The sequence below is a fragment of the Pelodiscus sinensis genome, chromosome 1, assembly GCF_052426305.1.
Source record: "Pelodiscus sinensis isolate ZL-2025 chromosome 1, ASM5242630v1, whole genome shotgun sequence".
Taxonomy (NCBI): domain Eukaryota; kingdom Metazoa; phylum Chordata; order Testudines; family Trionychidae; genus Pelodiscus; species Pelodiscus sinensis.
In genome coordinates this window covers 195,739,660-195,761,064 of record NC_143052.1, presented here as the reverse complement: position 1 = coordinate 195,761,064, position 21,405 = coordinate 195,739,660, and the positions used below count along the sequence as shown (strand labels likewise).

At 44.0% G+C, this 21,405-nt stretch overlaps 1 protein-coding gene and 1 long non-coding RNA gene across 3 annotated transcripts in view; one reads left to right on the top strand and one right to left on the bottom strand.

Moving 5' to 3' along the window:
• The first annotated feature begins 430 nt into the window (after nucleotides 1–430).
• WDR4 (WDR4 tRNA N7-guanosine methyltransferase non-catalytic subunit) overlaps nucleotides 431–21,405 on the top strand; it is a 38,210-nt gene continuing 17,235 nt past the window's right edge. Inside the window, exons 1-7 of the mRNA XM_006137870.5 lie at nucleotides 431–614; nucleotides 4,278–4,340; nucleotides 8,855–9,001; nucleotides 12,902–13,058; nucleotides 13,688–13,800; nucleotides 19,114–19,174; nucleotides 21,028–21,126. Coding sequence (XP_006137932.2) covers nucleotides 505–614; nucleotides 4,278–4,340; nucleotides 8,855–9,001; nucleotides 12,902–13,058; nucleotides 13,688–13,800; nucleotides 19,114–19,174; nucleotides 21,028–21,126 — 750 coding nt within the window. The 5' untranslated portion in view covers nucleotides 431–504. The remainder of the gene's footprint in view (nucleotides 615–4,277; nucleotides 4,341–8,854; nucleotides 9,002–12,901; nucleotides 13,059–13,687; nucleotides 13,801–19,113; nucleotides 19,175–21,027; nucleotides 21,127–21,405) is intronic.
• LOC142821382 (uncharacterized) overlaps nucleotides 9,804–21,405 on the bottom strand; it is a 55,060-nt gene continuing 43,458 nt past the window's right edge. For both annotated transcript variants that reach the window (XR_012898158.2, XR_016348074.1), the window contains exons 3-4: nucleotides 15,829–15,916; nucleotides 9,804–10,123 (exon numbers count right to left, since the gene is read on the bottom strand). This is a non-coding gene — a long non-coding RNA (uncharacterized LOC142821382). The remainder of the gene's footprint in view (nucleotides 10,124–15,828; nucleotides 15,917–21,405) is intronic.

Below are 21,405 nucleotides of genomic sequence, written 5' to 3'. Positions count from 1 at the left end.
TTTTTTTCTGTAACAGACTAACTCGGCTACCCCCTGAAGTTCCATCAATTACTTTGGAGGACTATGTGTACAGAATAGTAACGAACCCCCTGAAGTATCGATCCAGTGTTATTGTTTAAATGTCAGAAATTATTTTGTAGAACATACAGTAGGTAGGACTACTGTTTCAAAACAACTAACGAATTATTGCAGCCCATGTACAAGTACACCTCGTTATCCCCATTTCACAAATGGGGAAATGGCACAATCAAGGCCATTCTTTGTCGTAAGGTTCTCAGCACAGTTTGACAATGGATTTGCCGGCAGGGTGCTGTGCGCAGAGCTCTGGCCTCTTTGTAGGATCAAAGCTTGAATTACTTGTTTCAGGACCTATAGAAAGTCCCGGGGGGAGGGAGGGCTCCTATCACGTCATTAATCAGCTCGTGTTGCTCTGTGACGTCTTCACTCCGCGCCGGCTCGGTAAGCCGCAGCTGGGGGCGCGCACGTGGGCGGCTGTGTGCATGGATGGAGGCGGCGGGGGCTGGAAGTCGCGGCCCGGGGCTGGCGCTCTGCGGAGGCCTGATGGCTGCCAGCGGCGGGAGTCGCTTCCTAGCAGCCCGCTATCAGGAGCCCAGGTCAGTGCGGGGGTTGTGGCGCTGCCCGGGGAAGCGGCCGGGAGGATGGTCCCGGGAGCCCGACCCGGGCCAGGCTTGTGCCGTCCCCGGGGCTTCTCTCAGCGTGGAACCGGAGAGCGGCTGGCTCGGAACGAGACACGGCCACACGCTCCCGCTGCCTGTGTCCCACCCCCTCCAATGAGATGTCTGCATAAGGGCCTCCCCCGCCCCCGGGAGTTCAGGAGCATCAGCATGGCCCCAGATGACATTTCAATGCTTTTTAAAGCCAGTAATGCTTTGAGGGTGAATTCCCGACTGGACGTGAAAACATTCTTATTAACTAGTGTGTGCCTTTGTTTTACTACCCAGTATGCTGTTTATTCTTGTACCTTGTTATGTTAAATGTACCTTTTTAAAGGGATACTGCCAGAATTAAAGAGGCACCATTCACTGGAAACTAGGAATCTAACATTAATTGATTAACTGGTTAAACATGGTTAATGGGTTGACCAATTAAAGAAGGAACCAGGGGCCACTGCATCCCAATTAGGCATGGGTGCTTCCCATCTCCCCTCTCCTCTGGCCCCCCACTCGCCAGGGCAGACAGGAGTGGCCTTGTCTCTGGCAGGTCCTGCAGGTCCTGCGCGGCTTCAGCAATGCCCTGCCCTTGGGGAGTGGAGAGCACTTCAGTCCCCACTGGTTAATCAGAACTGGTAAGCATCACTCTTGAAAGGTGATGCTTACTGGTTAACCTTTAGGGATGTTAGCATGTAGTGGTTTATACAATTAGCTGATAAGCCTGAACTTATGAGTTAATTCAAACAACTAAATGCGTCCACACACACACTCCTTGCTGCTTCTGATACTGACTCCCAGGCTACATCTAGACTGGCATGATTTTCCGCAAATGCTTTTAGCGGAAAAGTTTTCCATTAAAAGCATTTGCGGAAAAGAGCGTCTAGATTGGCACGGACGCATTTCCGCAAAAGCACTTTTTGCGGAAAAGCGTCCATGCCAATCTAGACGCGCTTTTGTGCAAAAAAGCCCCGATTGTGAAAAAGGCGATCAGGGCTTTTTTGCGGAAAACAAATCTGAGCTGTCTACACTGGCCCTTTTGCACAAAAGCTTTGCGCAAAAGGACTTTTGCCCGAACGGGAGCAGCATAGTATTTCCGCAAGAAGCACTGATTTCAGACAGTAGAAAGTCAGTGTTCTTGCGGAAATTCAAGCGGCCAGTGTAGACAGCTGGCAAGGTTTTCCGCAAACTTGCCAGTCCGACGCAGCCCCTATGTGTGCTGGTTCCTGTGGTGCTGCCTTCCCCCCCCCCCTTCCCTCTGCCTCCCACAGAGACAGCAGCCAGGGGAGGCGGGAAGGGAGCATGCAGGAGTCCGTACTTGGGGGGAGCTGGCTTGAAAGCTGGCTCCCCAGGAGCACCAGATCTGGCAAAACCGCCTGCCCCCCACCCCTGTGCTGGCAGCAGCATGGAAGGTGAAGAGTGCAGGAAGGAGCAGCAGTGCAGGAGGGCAAGTGGCTTCGCAGAGCCAGTGCTTGTGAGGAGTCGGCTTTTAAACCAGCTTTCTACATGTACTGGCTCCTACCTGCCTCCCTCACCATCTGTGCTGCTGCTTCTCTATCAGAGGCACCAGCAAGGCAGTGAAGTGTGGGAGAGGTGGCTCCACAAGATCCAGTACTTGTGGGAAGCCAGCTTTTAGACCAGCTCTCCCTGAGCACTGACTCCTGATTGTCCCCCTGCGCTGATGCCTTTCGGGGTGGAGCAGTGGGGGCAGGCAGCTCCACAGGAACCAGCACATGTGGGGAGCAGATTTAAAAGCTGGCTCCCTACGGGCACTGGCTCTCCTCCCTCCCTTCCCCCTTCCCCTGGCCTCTGATACAGAGGCAGCAAGGGGAGAGATGTCTGTGTAGTCATTTGGATTAACCAGTAAGCCCTAGCATATCGATTAAATATATAAATGACTACATGCTAATGTCTCTAGTAAACAGTGGTATCCCCCAGGGGTCTGCTCTGAGGCCTTTTCAACATATTCCTAAATTAGCTGAATGATCTGGAAAAGGGTTAACAGCAAGGTGGCAAAATTTGCAGATGATACAAAACTACTTAAGATAATTAAGTCCCAGGCAGACTACAAATAGCTATAAAAAGACAGCTCAAAACTGAGTGACTGGGAAACAAAATGGGAGATTAAATTCAATATTGATAAATGCAAAATAATACACATTGAAAAACATCCAACAATGCATGTAAAATGATGGAGTCTCTAAATTAGTTGTTAACTCCAAGATCTCTTTCTTGAGTGCTATTGTGGACAGTTCTTTGAAAACAACCACTCAGAGTACAGTGGCAGTCAAAAAAGCAAATAATATTGGCAATCACTTAGAAGGGAATAGATAATAAGACAGAAAATACCATATTGCTTCTCTGTAAAACTATGGTACAACCAGATCTTGAATACTGTGTGCAGTATTGATTCCTCCATCTCAAAAACTGTATATGGGAATTGTAAAAGTTTCCAAAAGGGGCAACAAAATGATTATGGGTATGGAACGGCTTCCATATGAGGAGAGATTAATAAGACTGGGACTCTTCTGCTTGGAAAAGAGATGTCTGAGAGAGAGAAATTATTGAAATCTATATAGCCATGACTGGCATGGAGAACGTAAATAAAAAAGTGCTATTTAATCCTCATAACACAAGAACTAGGGTGTCACCAAATGAAAATAAGTAGCAGATTTAAAACAAAGCAAAAGAACTATTTCTTCACACAATATACAGTCAACCTGTGGAACTCTTTGCCAGAGGATGTTGCGAAGTCCAAAACTATAACAAGGTCAAAAAAAGAACTAGATAAATTCATGGAGGTTACGTCCATCAATGGCTATTAGACAGGATGGGTAGGAATGGTGTCCTTGTTCTCTGACTGTCAGAGGCTGGAAATGGGTGACAGGAGAGATATGACATGGTGATTATCTGTTCTGTTCATTCCCTCTGGGGACACCTAGCATTGGCCACTGTCAGGAGACCATTATATTGGGCTAGATGGAGCTTTGGTCTGACCCGTTATTGCTGTTCTTAGGAACAGTGTATTATCCATGTTACATTGTTACAATAACTACACCACTGGATTATCCAGCAACAATAGAGTCATCATGCCACCACTATAAGGGCTATGCAGAGAGCATGGTGAGATGAGGTATAAAAGCATGCACATGTGGGACAAAGCCTTGATTTCTTAGTCTCCAGTCACAGGAGTATGTGGACACAGGAGTATATGAGAAATCGTTCATGTAAAAGAATATTATTTTAAGCTTACTAGGTATTATGCTTCCTGGCAACTTATACAGAGCCAGCTTATGCTTGTCACATGGATTTCTGGAATCTCAGTAAATGCCAAAATAGAGATTCAATGCAGATGGCAAATACAATTGAGAGACGAATGGGGGGAAAAAATCCGTTTTTCATTTAAAAGAATCTCAGTTGCTTTCCTGTTGACTAATAACTTCTGTTTGGTTTGCATGTGAGATATGAAGTGCCAGCCTTGAACTGTTAAATAACCTAAAGATGCTTTTGAGATGCAAGGGGACATTGAGGCAGCTGAGGCATTACAAATAAATCAGCACTCTTTCATGGAAAAAACAGTGACTTTTTTGTTAACCCTTTTATTTCCAGCATGGATGATCTCTTCATGTATGACTGCATCACTGCAGGCAAGAAGTCTCAAGAAGACAGAGGGTGAGAGATTTTGTATAAACTCTTTACTACTTTTTCGGAGGGTGCATTCCTTCCTCTGATTATATGGTGTCAAATAGAATAAAGTGAATAGATTACTAATGCCTAATAATGTGAGATGAGTGTCTTAATTTCTAGTTGTGATGTGTTTTGCTACATTGTGTGTGAGGTGTGATGAATGAAAAGACACCTGCAGAGCAGGGGCCAAGCTAGTGACTTCGCACTCTGGCTTCCCTGGAATAAAGAGCTGCAGCAGAGGGGGGAAGTGACTAGTCGATAGTGTTTATCGATAAGCTCCTGCTTACTCGTTAGTTGACTATTTGATTAGACACTAACATCCTTACTGCCAGCACAGATCTCAACACACATGTAAGCAGCTATTGATGCAGGAGTGGGCCCACAGCCTGTTTCCTCTCCTTGATCATTGATTTCAGTCTCTCCCACAGTAACAGGAGAGAAATTTTCAAAATAGGAAAAAAAGATTGTAAAGGTACAAAAACTTAGGTATTTAAGTGCAGGTATAGTATTTGAAAGTCATGTTTTGAAATTGAATTTCTAATTGAAAATACCCTTCTAAATATTCAAAAGAAAATAATTAAAACAATTAGTTGAATTTAAATCTAACTTTCTAGATTTAATTTAGGTAGAAATTGCTCTTAAATGGAAAAGAATGCCTCCCCTCAAGTTTAGATACATTAATTAAATCCTTATATTTAATGATTGAATATAGTTAAAAACATTGAATCACTTTTCAGATGTCCATTGATTTCGGCAGGAGGATCCAGAAGGGATGTCAGGATCTGCCTTAGTGGATCTAGATGCAAGATTTGGCCTGCTGCTACCTATAATTCATTTGTGTTGTCATTGACTTTAATGAACTTTGGATAAGTTTGTTTTGGGTTTGAAATGCACTATTGCTCAGAAACCAAATCTTCACTATCCTTTTTTTCTGCATTAATATTTATGTTAAGCTAATAAATTTCATGAGCAGAGATGAAAGCCGAAAGGAAGTTTCTGCTCCGATGCAGTCCCTAGCGAGGCCCAAGCAATAAGAGAGTGGCAGCATGGAAAGTAAGAACCATGTACGAGACCGGGAAAACAGCACAGGTGGTGAGAGAAATGTCCAGGTACAAGATCAATATTCTGGGCATTAGTGAAATGAGATGGACTGGCTCAGGGATGCTAACACTTGGTTCAGGGGATACTGTCTGTTACTCTGGAAGGTCAGATAGACAGCATCAAGAAGGGGTTGGCATCATCATGGATATTTAGGCTAAGAAAGCCTTCTGGGATGGGAACCAGTCAACTCTCGTATCATCAGAGCAAGATTCTTTTCCACTTACGCCAAAACCACCATTGTTCAATGCTATGCACTCACTGAACAAGCTGCAGAGGAGGAGAAGGACTTATTCTATAACAACCTGCAAGAGCAGATAGACAAGACATCTCTCCATGACATTTTGATCATAATGGGGGATCTGAATGCAAAAGTCGGGTCGGATAATGAAGGCTACGAATCCTGCATGGGCCCAGAGGGTGTGGGCGAAAGAAATTTTAATGGACAGCGTTTTGTAGATTTGGGCCTGGAGAATGGTCTGGTGATAGGAGGCACTGTCTTTCAACATAAGACAATACATAAATTGATCTGGATATCTCCAGATAGAAGGACTTGTAACCAAATTGATCACATTGCTATCAACCAGAAGTGGAGAAGATCCACGAGAGATGTCTGAGCGCTGAGAGGAGCAGATGCCAACAGCGATCATCATCTTCTTCTTTGCAAGCTGCAGCTCAAGCTGAAAAGGACAGACAGAAAGACTGGTGGCCAGCTCTTTGATTCCAGTAGACTAAAACATCCAACAGTGAAGATCCAGTTTACTCTAGAGCTGTCCAACAGATTCAGCCTGCTCAAAGACATGATAGCAGATGATATCACTGTGAGGAGATCCAGAAGGTATACCTGGAAACCAGCAAGATTGTACTGGGGTACAAGAAGAAACAGAGAAGGGAGTGGATTTCAGATGCTACATGGCAGCTCATTGAGAACAGAAAGGCGGTTAAACAGCACACACTTGCAGGCAGTGATGAAGATAAAATAACAGCTGTACAGGTCTACAGGGACCTAAACGTTGCCGTGAAGAGAAGTGTACGAAGAGATAAGAGAGTGTATGTGGACAATATTGCCACGGAGGCCCAGTCAGCTGTAGACAGAGATGATACTAGAGCAGTGTACAAGATCACCAAGACTCTTATAGGAGATTTTACCAACAAGTCTACTGTAGTAAGAGACAAGAATGGGAAAATGCTGGTGACAGCAAAAGAACAGCTCAGCAGGTGACGGAACACTTCAGGGAGACTCTCAACAGACCAGACCCAGAGGAAGAGGCTGACATAAGGGCTACGTCTACACTGGCCCCTTTTCCGGAAGGGGCATGGTAATTTTTGAGATCGCAATAGGGAAATGCGCGGGGGATTTAAATATCCCCCGCGGCATTTAAATAAAAATGTCCGCCGCTTTTTTCCGGCTTTTAGAAAAGCCGGAAAAGAGCGTCTACACTGGCCCCGATCCTCCGGAAAAAGCGCCCTTTTCCGGAGGATCTTATTCCTACTTCAAAGGAATAAGATCCTCCGGAAAAGGGCGCTTTTTCCGGAGGATCGGGGCCAGTGTAGACACTCTTTTCCGGCTTTTCTAAAAGCCGGAAAAAAGCGGCGGACATTTTTATTTAAATGCCGCGGGGGATATTTAAATCCCCCGCGCATTTCCCTATTGCGATCTCAAAAATTACCATGCCCCTTCCGGAAAAGGGGCCAATGTAGACGAGCCCAAGAAGTATGAACCTCCAGGTAGACATGGAATGTGGGGACATCAGTGAGCTGGAGATAGCAGATGCTATCAAGCAGATGAAGGGCAACAGAGCGCCCGGGGAAGACCAGATCACTGCTGAAATGCTTAAGGTAGACCCCAAGGCAAGCACACAAGCTCTGAAGGGTCTCTTCAACAGGCTCTGGGAAGAAGAGAGGGTACCGGAAGCCTGGAAGAGGGGCATCACTGTGAAGTTACCCAAAAAAGTCGATCTGTCCATCTGTGGGAATTGGAGAGGCATTAATCTGCTGTCTGTGCCGGGAAAGATTTTCTGTAGAGTCCTGCTACAGAGAATGCGAAAGGGCCTTGAGAAAATCCTCAGGGAAGAACAGGCTGGCTTCAGAAGTGGAAGGTTGTGCACGGACCAGATCTTCGTCCTATGCACCATAGTGGAGTAGTCAATAGAGTGGAACTCTTCGCTCTACATTAACTTCATCGATTTTGAGAAGGCGTTTGATAGCATCCACCACCCCTCACTTTGGAGGATTCAACAAGCATACGGGTTCCCTGAGACGGTCATTAACATCCTGAAGGATCTGTACACTGAGAATCAATGCTGTGTGCGATATGAAGGACAGCAGAGTGACTAGTTTCACGTGAAGACAGGGGTCAGACAGGGCTGTGTAATCTTACCTGTTATCTTCCTTGTGGTCATCGACTAGGTGATGCACAGAGCCACTGAGGGCAGATCAAGGGGAGTGCTATGGGGACCGACTGCTCGGCCTGAGGACTGTGACTTCACAGATGACCTGGCGCTTCTCGCGCATGATCAGCAGGACATCCAAGAAAGACCGACATTGTTGACTGGACAGCCAGAAGCATTGGGCTCAGAATTCACCCTGGCAAGTTCAAAGTGATGAAACCGAGGACAACTAACACTGATAAAACCACTGTCATGGGTGAAGAGTTAGAGGAAGTAAATGACTTCAGGTATCTCAGCAGTTACATCTCGGCGGACAGCAACATCGACAAAGAGATCTCCACTAGAATTGCCCTGGCAGCGCAAGCCTTCCAAAAGCTTAACAACATTTGGAAATCGTCACTGTTGCAGACTAGGACTAAACTGAAGATCTATAGGTCGAATGTGCGCTCAGTCCTGCTGTATGCCGTAGAAACTTGGAGGACTAACAAGAAGATTGAGAGTAGATTCAGAGGCTTTGAAGGACGGTGCCTTCGTCGTAGCCTTAGAGTCCGCTGGGAACAGCATGTTCCCAACAAGGAGATAAGCCAACGCACTAGCATCAACAATGTTGTGGGTGAGATCAAGCAGAGACACTGGAGATGGCTGGGGCATGTCCTTTGGATGAGCGAAACAAGACTCCCTCATATGGCACTCAGATGGACTCCACCTAGAAAGCGTAAAAGAGGGAGGCCGTTGGGTACCTGGAGGAGGACATGAAAAGGAAGGACACAACCTGGGAAGAAGTCAGCCAGCTTTCTCAAGACTGTGAAGGCTGGAGAAGATTCGTTGGCGCCTTATGCTCCATTAGGAGTGAAGAGGACTAATAATAATAAATACATTTCACCAATAAAACATGTTTGTACCGCTTGCTGTTGGCATTTTGATTATAAGTTTATCTTCTGAGGGATTTAAGTAAATAAGCTTAAAGCTGTCTGCTCATGAATAAACTGTTTTATCCTTTTTGTATTTTAGACAGGATGGACAGCCAGCAATTAAAACAAGTGATGATATTCTCACTTTTGCCTTCTCCTCATCGGGAGACTATTTTGCTGTGACTGACGACAACAAACGTCTGATTCTTTTTCGTACTAAGCCTTGTTGGGAATGCCTTAGTGTCAGGTAAGGAGGCAGGATACTGAATCTCAGTGTATTATAAATTAGAATGACTGCTGATATTTACTGTTCTAAAGTGGGAGGATTTGGGACTCAGCTGTACGTGACTATTGGCTTCTGTATCTTTCCTCTAACTTGCTTGAGTGAATTTAATGTTAGTGGAAGTGAGGGGGCCAGTGTTAAGAGGTTAACCTAGAAAATATGTTTGTACTCTACAAGTGTCTCTCAAAAAGGTTTCAGTTTTTCTCCATTTTGACTTGCAGCCTTTTTTTTTTTTTTTTTCCTGCAATAGCCCATTAAAATGTGTATAACAAACTATCATTGGAAAGGCAATTTTTTTGGACAAAGGTATAAGGAAAAAAATCCCTTGTTACAAAAAGTATCTTTTGGATATTTATAAGTAGCACCTCTCTTGTCTGTGTGAACACTAACTCTTGAAGAACCACAAGCTCATTAAAGTGAGCACTACTCCAGCTCCCAACATAATCCAAGATAGGTTTGTGGAGGAAAGGATTTTAGAGCAGCCTCTGTAATCTCTCTAAAGTCTGTCCTTATGTGCAAGTTATGCATAACTTGCCTTCCTTTGTTTGCCCCCCTCCTTTTGAAAGAAGTACAATCTCTTGCTATCCACTAGAGGTCCTCCTCTAATAAATCCTTTGCTGGTTGTTACAGTTTTCTGTATGAAGACACCTAAGACTTTTGAAAAGCAAAGTCATTGCAAAAGACATTTCCACTTACATTGATCTATGAAGATTCTTGTTCCATCTACAAAGCTGTATTATACTGTATTATTGGATTCCCCCCTCAATTCTACCGTGGTGTAGGCGATGGACATTTAATATCTTGCTAAGTGTCATCTAAGAAATCTGTAACAGATCTAAAAATAGAAAAGAACTCCCATTGTATTGCTTTTATTCAAGGACATCCTTGTTTTCTTGTAGTTAGGGTTGTACTCAGCCTAATAAATGAAATGAACATCAGGTTTGGTTGCAAGCTATCTTAAAATGGCATTGAAGTTGTTTCAAATACTACATCTGCCCGTTAGTCCCTCTTGAGCCCAAACTTCTTGCCATCTGATAACCACATTTTCTCATTTTAAAATGTGTTCCCTCTTGCTGTGTTGGACACCTATACAAAGAAAAGGAGAAATGGAATAATTTCATGATGAAGTCAGATATGTTAGTTAACAAACAGTGCTCTAATTTTTCTTGGTCAGTGGTATAAAAAGCAAATTAAAAAATGAAATAAGAATAAGTTGATGGGCTTCTGTATAGGGATGTAAAAGAGTAGTCGATTAGTTGAGTACCTGATAAGCCTAGGCTTATCGGGTAGTCGAGGCAACTACTAACATTTCTCCCCACCCTCTCTTTGCTGCCTCTATCTCAGAGTGGGGGGCAGGCGAGGTTGCTCCAGCCTCCCAGCCACCATGAACAGTGGACAGGGGCTGCTGGACCCAGCACAAGCCAGGACTGAGCAAGCTCGGCTCCATCTCAGTTCACACTGGGTCCAGAAGCTACCCCTTACTGCGGCTCTGCAGTTTAAGTGTAGTAGGAGCCGGGCTACCTGCACACCTGGCTCTTACTATGTTTAATCTGCAGAGCCGCAATAGAGAGAGCTCCTTCTGAGCGCCTTCCCTTATCGACTAATCAATAGTAGATATAAATTGTATCAACTACAGCAGACCATTCCAGTCTCCCCACTGCCCCACCACAGGGCTGGAGCACACACACTCTACTAACCTGGCCTCCATAGGTTCTGGTGTGCGAGGGGAATGTGGGGAGTGTCTTTTTGCTTCTCAGTCAGGGGCCATGCCTGTGTGTGTGTGTTTTTTTTTTTTTGTTTCTCCCCTCCCCCCCCCCACCCATTTCTCACTTGGTCCCCAATGGATTTTGGGACCCCGGTCCAAAAAAGTTTCCCCACCTCTAGACTGCACGATTACCCAATTACCCACCTCTTAACATCCTTGCTCCTGCATCAGTTTTTCATTGTGGGAAAACCATGGTTACGGATATGTATACTGCAATTAAAAACCCTGTGTGCCAGCTAATTCAGACTCATAGGGCTTGGCTAAAGGTCTGCTAAACTGTGGTATAAACATTCGGTCTCCAGCTGCAGTCTTCCGCTCTGAGACCCTGCCACTTAACAGGGTCTTAGAACCCAGGCTCCAGCCTGAGCCTGAACCTCTACACTGCTATGAAATAGCTCCTCAGCCTGAGCTATATGAGCCCACCACATAGGCCAGCCAGGGGTATTTAGCTGAATAGCAGGCAAACCTTCAGAATGTTACTGGCACAATTTGTTTAAATTACATTTTTTTCATTAATTTTAATTAATTTAATTTAATACTATAGAGCCTATTTGTATTTTGTTATTGTTTTGGAGTTTCTGATTTAGTTCTGGTGAGAGCGATAACCAGTCTATGGAAATATTACTGATGTTTTATGCAGTTAGACTCCAAGTCTAGGCTAACTTTAGCTGTAAGTATTAAGTGTGTAAGCAACTAGTGGCTTCCCCACCCTTGCTGTCTCTATTAGCGGCAGTAAGGGGCAGGGGAGCAGAAGCTGGTGCTGGGGAGAGCCACCTTAAAAGCCAGTTCCCCCAGCATTGTCTCCGCAGGGAGTAGTGAGGACTGGGCATGAGCTGAGAATCAGCTCGCATCCAAACCCGGGATGCTGCATCTCTGCTTTTTAAATGTATAAAGAGCTGGCTGGCTCTTAATACATTTAAATGGCTGGTGCTCAACGGGGTGACTTAGCATGAGCCGAGAATCAGCTGTCCCAGGGGGAATTGGGTTCCCCTTGCTGGCTCTTAATACATTTAAAAGGCAGAGTCACAGTGGGGTTAGCCCTCGCTTATCGACTAGTCAGTGGAAAGTCCATCGACTAGTTGATTAAAGTAAATTTAACATCCCTAGTGAGTATCATGAATTTTACCTCTGTTTCCTCATACATCCACTTCTTACTGCCTCAAATGAATGGCATAGTCCTCTGTCCTGTTTTTTGTGTTCTATAACTCTGAGGAATACAGGATAGTTCCTAGATTTTCAGTTTTCTGCTAGACTGTCAGCCTGGAACTCAGGTGGATTTTGCCAGGAATTCTATAACATCACTTTGTTTGGTTAGGAAACTGGTTTTGTTTTATTTAGGATTAGGGTTGCATCCCTGACCATCTTGGCTACAGGTTGATTGTGTGAAGGAGTACTACTTTTTTGTTTTAAACCTGCTGCCTGTTAATGTCACTGGATGATCCCTGATTCTTGTGTTGAGTTGCAGGGTAAATATTATTTCCTTATTCACTTTCTCCATACCATTCATAGTTTTATAGATATTTATCATATCCTCTCTTTGTTTTTTTCTGCAGACTGAATAGTTGCAGTCTTGTTAAGCTCTCCTCATTTGGAAGCTGTTCCAAACCCTTCATCATTTTTGTTGCCCTTCTCTGTACCTTTTCTGTTTCTAATGTATCTTTTTGAGCTGAGGTGACTAGAACAGCAGGCAGTATTCAAGGTGTGGGTGTACCATGGATTTATATATGGCATTTTGAGAGTTGCTGTCTTGTTATCTGTTTCCTATTCGTTCCTAAGATGGTTAGCTTTTTTGACTTCCACTGCACAGTGAGTGGATGTTTTCAGAGAACCATTCAAGATGGCTCCAAGATCTTTCTTGAGTGGTAACAGATCATTTAGACCCATTATTGTGTACGTGTAGTTATGTATATTAGAAAATAATCCTTACTTTGCACTTATCGGTATTGAATTTCATTTACTGTTTTGTTGCCCAGTCACCCAGTTTTGGGAGATCCCTCTTATGACTCAAGAGGAAAAGATACCTGCTCCAAACAGGGACTGAATGGCTGTGTCAGAATCTCTGAATATCTCTAATTGTGACCCTTTTTTTTTTCTTTCAGGTCTGTTGTTAGAAGATGCACATCTCTGATTATTACATCTACAGAGGATAAGATTCTGGTTGCAGACAAGTCTGGTGATGTTTATTCTTATTCAATAACAGAACCACAAAAGGCAGGAAAGGTTGAGCTTGGGCACCTGTCCTTGCTTTTGGATGTGGTATGTATGTATGTTAACCAAGCTTTCCCACAAACTTTTTTTCCTCTTAAAGAAATGTTAGTGTTATGTTGTTCTTACACCAAGTTCTTATGACTTAAAAAAAAAGAACCCCTCTAGTTTTTTCCATATAAGCTAGACTGATTAATAGCCTCTTTTCCTTTGAGTTCTTATCTGAACATAAATGCAAGAAACAAGGAGAACAATTTGCAGAGGGGATGCAGTGAGAAGATCTGTTGTTACTGTAACTTTTAAGAGCTGCTGTTTTTATTATGGAACCATGGAACTCATTTATGAGGTTGTTCAGTCTGGCTTGTCAATATGGCACTGCATTATTTTAGTGCTTAGTCCACTTTTAAATGCAATGAGGCCTGCCATTGTGCTCCTTCTGGAGGTTATTGGGTTTGATAAACTCAACAATATTCTTGTCTTCTGATGATGCTTCTTTACTTGTTATGAAAAAGTCGTAGGGCTTTCATTCTAAATGCAAATCATGGCTTACTTGCCTTACTGCTTACACAGCACACTCAAAATCATGAAACTAGCATATTTGGATTTACTGCCTAATCATTAGTTAGAAAGCAACTCATCAAAAATACTGTCTGTACTGTGTACTTATTTTGTGCCAACAGGCGCTCAGTCCTGATGACCAGTATATCCTAACTGCAGACAGAGATGAGAAGATTCGAGTCAGTTTGACTAGAGCACCGCATAGCATCGTATCTTTCTGTCTTGGGCACAGAGAGTAAGTTTGTGGAGCTGTCCACTGTATTTAAAGGCTGGCGAGAGAGAGAGTAGTTCCTACATGTGAAGCAAGAACTGGATTGTGGGTTAAAGGAACTCCCCAGGCCTGGTGTTTTAGCACAGGGTACAACTATGACTTAGTTTGTGGCAAGAAACATCTTTGTGTTCCATGTTTGTGCATTACCTAGCACAGTCAGATCTATGACTAGGCCTCCTAAGGAGCAATGCGTCATCTATATATTTTAGAAACTTTATCTGTTTGTGTGTCCATTAGGGATGTTAAAATGCATTTAATTATGTAATTGTGTAACTCTGAAATTTCAGTTGTTACATGCCAGTGGCTTCACGGGCTACTTAAAAGCAGGATCCCTGTGTGCATTGGCTCCTGCTAGCGCCCCCCCCCCCCCCCCTTGCCTCTGATACAGAGGTAGCAGCATTGGGGGGAGGTGGGGGGAGAGAAAGGGTTTCATGTAACCGTGCAAATTAACTGATGATTTCAGTTTCATCAGTTAATCATGTAAATGGTTACACTTTCACATCCGTAGTGTCTATCCATTTATTCAAGAGCTCCTTCTGATCAGTAAGAGCTAGGACCACCAGATTTGGTAGGCAGCTTCCTCTTATCATAACTTAAAGCAAAGTCAGGGTTTGGTTGTGCAAGGACAATGGGATGTGCCTGGAATTCGACTGTTTCTCATAAAATGGAAAGGGAGGGGTCAGGTAGGAGGGGCAGAATGACCACATGGGGCGGGGGAGGGGGCAGAGATGGGGACTGGGCAGCCATAACCCCATTGGGCCAGCAGGGGGCAGGGGCTGAGAAAGGGACAGCTATCTATAAACTCCTATAGTTCAGCATCCAATTGTCTGGCACTCCTGATAGTCCGGCATCAAAATGGCAAGAGCCTAGTGCAGGGGTGGCCAACCCGAGGCTCCTGACAGAAAATAATTGCGGCTCCTGATGGAACTGGGATGGAACCTGGAACCGCTCAGGTCAGCCGCTGTCATGGCCGGGCCACTGTGAGCCGCAATGCACGCTCACGGCCTGCGCTGTTCCGTTCACAGCCGCCAGCTCACTGCGTCATACCCTGCATGTGCACACCGGGTCACATACAGTGTCCCAGCCTGCACGTGCTAGCAGCTGGCTGCTGAGCGCTGGCAGCTGCTTCGGGACCTGGACATAAGGTTGTGGGGGGAGAGATGCCTAGCTCTGGAGAAAGGAAGGGGATCGGGGGGGGGGGAGATAGGAGGTAGTGCGTGTGGCATCTCAGATGCGGTGCAGCAGCTCTGGCTCTGGGACCCGAGCATAACGCTGGGAGGAGGGGGGTGGGGAAGGAGGATTGGGTTACAGCAGGGAGGGGATGTGTTTGGCTCGAGGGGAGGGGAGGGTGATTGGGTTGCACACGGCATCCTGGCCAGCTCATGCTCAAAGCCGGCCGCTCAGCACACATGCCCCAGCACCTGGAGAGAGATGCGCAGCTGTATCGGTGGCTCGGGGACCCAAGAATTAGGTTAGAGCAGGGGGAGGGGGGTTGGGTTGGGTGTATGCCCCCTTATAGTACCTCCTGATAGTCCGGTATATCCGATAATCCGGCACCACCTCGGTCCGATAATCTGGCACCTTTGGGAAGTCTACTATACTATGTATTTCAGAGAGAGTGTCTTTTATCTGTCTATCCCCCAGCCAGGGAACATGCACTTTTTCCTCTGCTGTGCCTGCTGGAGCTGCAGCAGCCAGGATAGGTGCTTCTTACCTGGTCCCAACCTGCTGTGGTGGAACAGGGCTGAGGTTGTCCTTTCTCCCCAGGGAAGTCTGAACACTGAACCCCTCAGTCCCAGTGTAATGATTTAAATGAAGAAAAACAAATCTTATTTGACTTATGGACCTGGGTAAATCTTCTGTCAATAAGCAAGACAGAACATAAGGGAGAGCACTGTAGGGAAAAGAGGATATAAGCAGAGTTTGTGCTTTTCCCATGATCTCCCTTGCATTAAAGTGAAGGAGATTACAGGGAGCCCACCTCCATCTCACCTGTTTAAAAGCAGAAGGAGAGTGCTCTTTCCTTTCCCTGCTCTTCTCTTTGAGTGTTGAGGTGTGAGACTTGCCAAGTCATAGATACCTGAAGAAGAGCAGCAGAAGAAAGTAGTTCATGGTTGAAAAGATTTATATGGCACTAGTTGCAACAGTAGCATTAGATACGTGATTTCCAGCTAGGATACTCCGTTCCCCTATTACCTTCTCTAGTTTATAGGAAGACTTGTCCTTCCTTCCCCAGCATCCCCTTTCCAATTGGGAGGGAAAACAAATACCTAACAGATTTTATGGAAAATCTTCTGAAATGCAGGAAATTGCCGTGGTATTTCAAAGGCTCCCACAAAACACACTGCCGTCCCATTGAGATTTGTTCTGACATTAGTATATCATGGTCAGTAGAGGTTCTTCATTATTCTGGCCTTGATAGACATAATACAAAGAGCACTAGAGAAATGCCTCTGCTAGGGATATTAGCCATCAGGTAATAGAATAGTCGACTAACTGCATGAATTCTGAGCAATACAGTTCAGCCCCACTCCCAGGGATCCCCCCTGTCATCCCTGGGGAATGCAAGTAGTCAACTAGATTAACTGATAAGCCTAGGCAGCTGGGGCGTGGGGAAGCAAGTAGTCAACTACTCGCGCACATCCCTAACCTCTGCATAGCATTGTACATAAACATGCTTCTGCTTGTCTGGCTGTGGGACTACTTGGAGACATACATGCTATTTCAGATATTTCTTCACTTGTTCCTTTATCAGAGGCAGCAGTGTGGAGTGCCAGGTAGAAGCCAGTCTGAGGGGAACCTGTTTAAAAACAGCTCCCTGCGCAGACCGACTCTGTCTGCTACCCTCCACTGCTGCCTCTGATACAGAGGCAGCAGCACAGGGTGGCAGCAGCCCTTGTCTGTAGAGGGTCCTAGTGAGGGAGGCTGCCACAAAGCAGTCCTTGTCTGCAGCATCCCACGGAGTAACCTCTGTCCACAGCCAACTCCCGCCTCATACAGAGGTATCCAGGGTGGGGGGGGAAAGATGGGAGAATGCGAATAGTTGACTAGATTAACTGATAGGCCTAAGTAGGTGGGGGGCAAGCAAGTACAGACAGTCCCTGGGTTACGTGGGTCCGACTTAAGTCAGACCCCTAGTTACGAACCGGGAGGTGGGGCCCCCCTAGTGCGGGGCGCCTCCCCCACTGTCGCCGCCTCTGGCGGCGCGGGGGGCACTTCCCCCCAGCAGACCAGGGAGACTCGGCGCTACTGGACCAACCCGGCAGCGCCCCAGCTGCTCTGTCCCAGGCGTCCAGATTCAGCCGCTGTTGAAACTGATCAGCGGCTGATTCCAGGAAGCCCGGGGCAGAGCAGCTCTGCCTCGGGCTTCCTGTAGTCAGCCGCTGGTCAGTTTCAGCAGCGGCTGACTTGGGAATACCTGGGGCAGAGCAGCTGGGGTGCTGCCGGGTTGGTCCAGTAGCGCCACGGAGCGGCGCTGTGGGACCAACCCAGCAGCACCCCAGCTGCTCTGCCCCAGGCGTGTCCGATTCAGCCGCTGCTGGTCAGTTTCAACAGCGGCTGAATCTGGACGCCAGTTCCGACTTACATACAAATTCTACTTAAGAACAAACCTACAGTCCCTATCTTGTACGTAACCTGGGGACTGCCTGTAGTCGACTACTTGCTTACATCTCTAGTCTCTGCATAGTACAGCACTGTACATAAAACACATTTCTGCTTGTCTGGCTGTGGGACTTGGAGACATACATGCTCTTTCAGATATTTCTTCACTTGTTCCTGTTCACATGCAATGGAGTATCAATGCACATTATCAGGAACAGGAGTTAAAAGGAGAGTCAGGGGAGTGGTGCTCTATCTATTGGATATGCTGTCATCCCCTTAATGCAGTTTAATTTAACTACTGAAAAGTTTGAATACAGTGCTAAGAATACAGTTAAATAAGATACTTAAATATATTATTAATACTAATGGTAATATAACTTTGGACTGCCAAGAATTTATTTGCATGGATGTTAGACATTCTGTAGAAGCTGCATAATATTTAAATTTATGTCAAAGATCTAAATAGCCTTTGAACTCAAGACTTCTTTTGTGTATTTACATTGCTGTGTTTGATCTCTGCTTATTGTATTAACAGTTGTATATTTAATGAACATAGAGTTTTGATGTTGAAGAAAGACATTGCCTTTAAGTGGATTATTGTGCCTGGACAAACAACTCATTAGTAGTTCCACAAAGGGAAAGCACTTAATACAATTGGCACAAACACTTCAAAAAATTATTATTTAATTCTGAAAATGAATTAGTTGGGGATTCAGTGTGTTCATAATTTTACTGGCTTGTTTCTCACTTGAGTTCTGTTTTTGGATGGCGTATGTTTTTATTTAAATTTATTTTTGTAATTGAAATTGCAGCATATTACGCTTTATGCACCTGCAGCAACTGCTTTGTAACAAATAAAGTTCATTTGATATTCTAATTGACTTTAAATTGTTTACCAGTATTTTCAGAAGCAAGCATTCTCCTTTTTAAAAAACCAAAACCAAAATCAGATGTATGTTCTAACCCGTGCAGTGCATTGACACCAGCATTTTGTGTTGGTACACATGGTTCCTGGGTTAGTGTCGAATTTTGAAAGTTTTGTGGTTTGTTTGTTTTTTTTAAGAACCATAAGGGATATCATGGTGGAAGTTGCAGTATTTTAAGCTCTTTAATATTACTGAGATTCCCAGCTGGATGCAGCTAATCATAGAAAGAACTCATCCCTAACATTGAGTAGATGGTGTTTGGATGGTCTCCATATGCTGTGGGGAGATCCACTAACTGAAAACAAAATCTGCATTGATGTATGTGAGGTGTTGTGGGTGTTTAAAATTTATTTTATATTTATAATTGAGCCACGAGCATGATACAGATCTAATTGTGTGTGCATATTCTTATATAAATGATTACACATTCATACAACAGCACTATCTTCCCCAATCAGAAGGGGACCAGTAGAATTCCTAGAATATAATAAAGTGAGCACTTGTTGTATTATGTGGAATATCTTTCCAGGACTGTTTGTTAGGGACTTCATGATTGTATTGTGTCTTCCAGTTAGTTTGAGGGGAAAAGCTACCTTTTTCCCCCTGCAACTTATGTCTTTATATTGCCTTCTTAAAATATATGTAGCAGTTGACAGTATAACCGTAAAATATGCTCTTACTATTATATTGTACTCTGTTTACACTGACACTCTACACATAAATGTTGAACTCTTATCTTTTCCTTTAGGTTTGTAAGCAGAATATTTGTAATACCAAACTTTCCAGATCTTATGCTTTCAGCTTCTGGGGTATGTATTTTGATCCTTTGAAAATCGAGTGCCTCAGATGAGTCAGACTTCACAGTTTTCTGGGTATTTTGCAAAGACTTGTTTTCTGTAGAGGTCTCTTCACTTCAATTCCATTCCCACCAACGTTCTACTCGGAGTTTGATTTTTCTGATGTTAGCAAGAAAGCAGTGCTCTGATCTCAGTTTACATCAATGCCAATTGCTTATTAGGGAAAAAAAATTAGTTCTTAGTCCCCAGACAAGAACGGAAATTGACATTTATATAAATAATGGAGGCACTTATACCATATAGTTTTTTAAAAATTAAAAGTGGAACTCTACTAATTCAGAAATATCTGGAATATTCTGCAAGTTACTGAATACTGTGAATGGTGTAATGATCAGTGTAGGACTGAAGTTTGGAGTGAAGGAAATATTGGCCTATGTGAAGTTGGTTGCAGTTATGGTTAGCTGGCCCTATTTCCTATACTCTGTAGGACTTTGTATACTCAAGTGCTAAATTACAGTATCTTCTTCCTTCCATTTTATTCTTTATAGAGATGCATAAGAAAAGTACTGTATTTTTGTTTTCAGTTTCTGCACTCAAGGGTTTTTTCCCCTATGGCTTCTTTCTATAAGGATGTAGGGTAACTTAACCTGTGCATTCTTCTTTTCACATTGTTTATAGTTCTTTGGGACGGGGAAATCACAGAGTTCTCATCCACCTTTTCTTCAAGATTAACTGTTGCTTCAAAGCAAAGACAAATTAATTATAAAAGGTCTATTGAGATAGATTAAACATTGGGTGGGCCAGCCAGTCTTGATAGTTAACGTCCTTCTGACATTTAATAAGCACTAGATCCCCAGATATTTTTCTTTAGAGCATTTAAGATGAACTAATGTGTTTTAAGTCTTAAATCTTTTTCTCCTTGCAACAATTTCTGAATTGTATGGTTGTAGACAAAGCAAGAGCTGTTTTATCAGTAGCACATGACAACTCCAGATCCAGAAAATGAGCAATTGGTCATGATCCCCGCTGCTCCCAAAGAGAGAAGATAATATTCTCTATTATGTGTGTGCAGTAGACAAGTAAAATACCAATTAGTTAAGTGTTTAACACAACGGGTGAGGTGCTGCTCCCGGACACCATTAACTGGTATCCAGTAAACACCACCCAGTAATGGTGATGCTTACTGGGTAATCAGTTAACCGGTTACCTGTTCACATGACTAGTAAGCATCCTAAGCTTCTAGTATAACTAATACTAATGGAACCACACGAGGGAAAAATACATTCTAGAACAGAAGTCTGCAATATTGTGGTAACTGTTGTATCTTTTGATTTGATTTCTTCCTATTGCATGCCCAAAGCTCCTGTATTTTGTTCCCACGCAGTACCTCTCCGAGCAACTTTAGTGTTAGTACTGTCCTTGGCTTTATTACATGCTTAGGGAGCTTCAGTGATATTTCCCAGAACAGAGTTTAATCTCATAGATAGCCCTTATTTAATTTAGTTTTCTCCTTCACTGTATTGGGAAAGAGCACTAAAGAGAAGCATCATTAAGATGGTGAGTGCATAGCACATTTACTGTTGTGCTATTTACAAGACTCTCAAAATCCACTCATCCAGCAACTTAATTTCCACTACAAAGGAAAAATAACTTGTATGATTGAATAACTTAGAATTGAGCTAAATTATGAATTAATTAAAATGCCTAATTTGCAATCTGAAAATATTTAACAAGTGTTTGAAGGTTTAGAATCTCATGCATGAACCATGGGAAGTATGATTTTAGCTAGCTTCTGCAGACTATGACTAGCATTTGTGTGCTGGTGATTGTGTTGTTAATCACCCTGTCCATTTGAATTTATTCAGGATTGTACTCTCAGGCTTTGGGAATACAAAAGTGGAAAAGAAGTGCAGTGCTGTCATCTAAACAGTTTAAATAGGCCTGAGGCAACCAAAAATGACAAGGTATGGGTACACAATTAATTGTGCATGCTTATGTTGTTGTACTGAACTCTATAGTTTAAAACCTGTTTTGTTACTGTTTAGTATTGGGACTAGGTATGTAAGCGACTAGTTGCTCCCCACCTCCTTGCTGCCTCTCTCTGATAGGGGAGCAGGGAGAAGGAGCTGGTGCTGGGGGGAGCTGGCTTAAAGTTGGTTCCTCACAGCACCAACTTCATGGGGGGGCAGAGGAGGCAAAGGCATAGCAGGTGGACTGGTCCTGATTCCTGGCTCGTGCGTAGT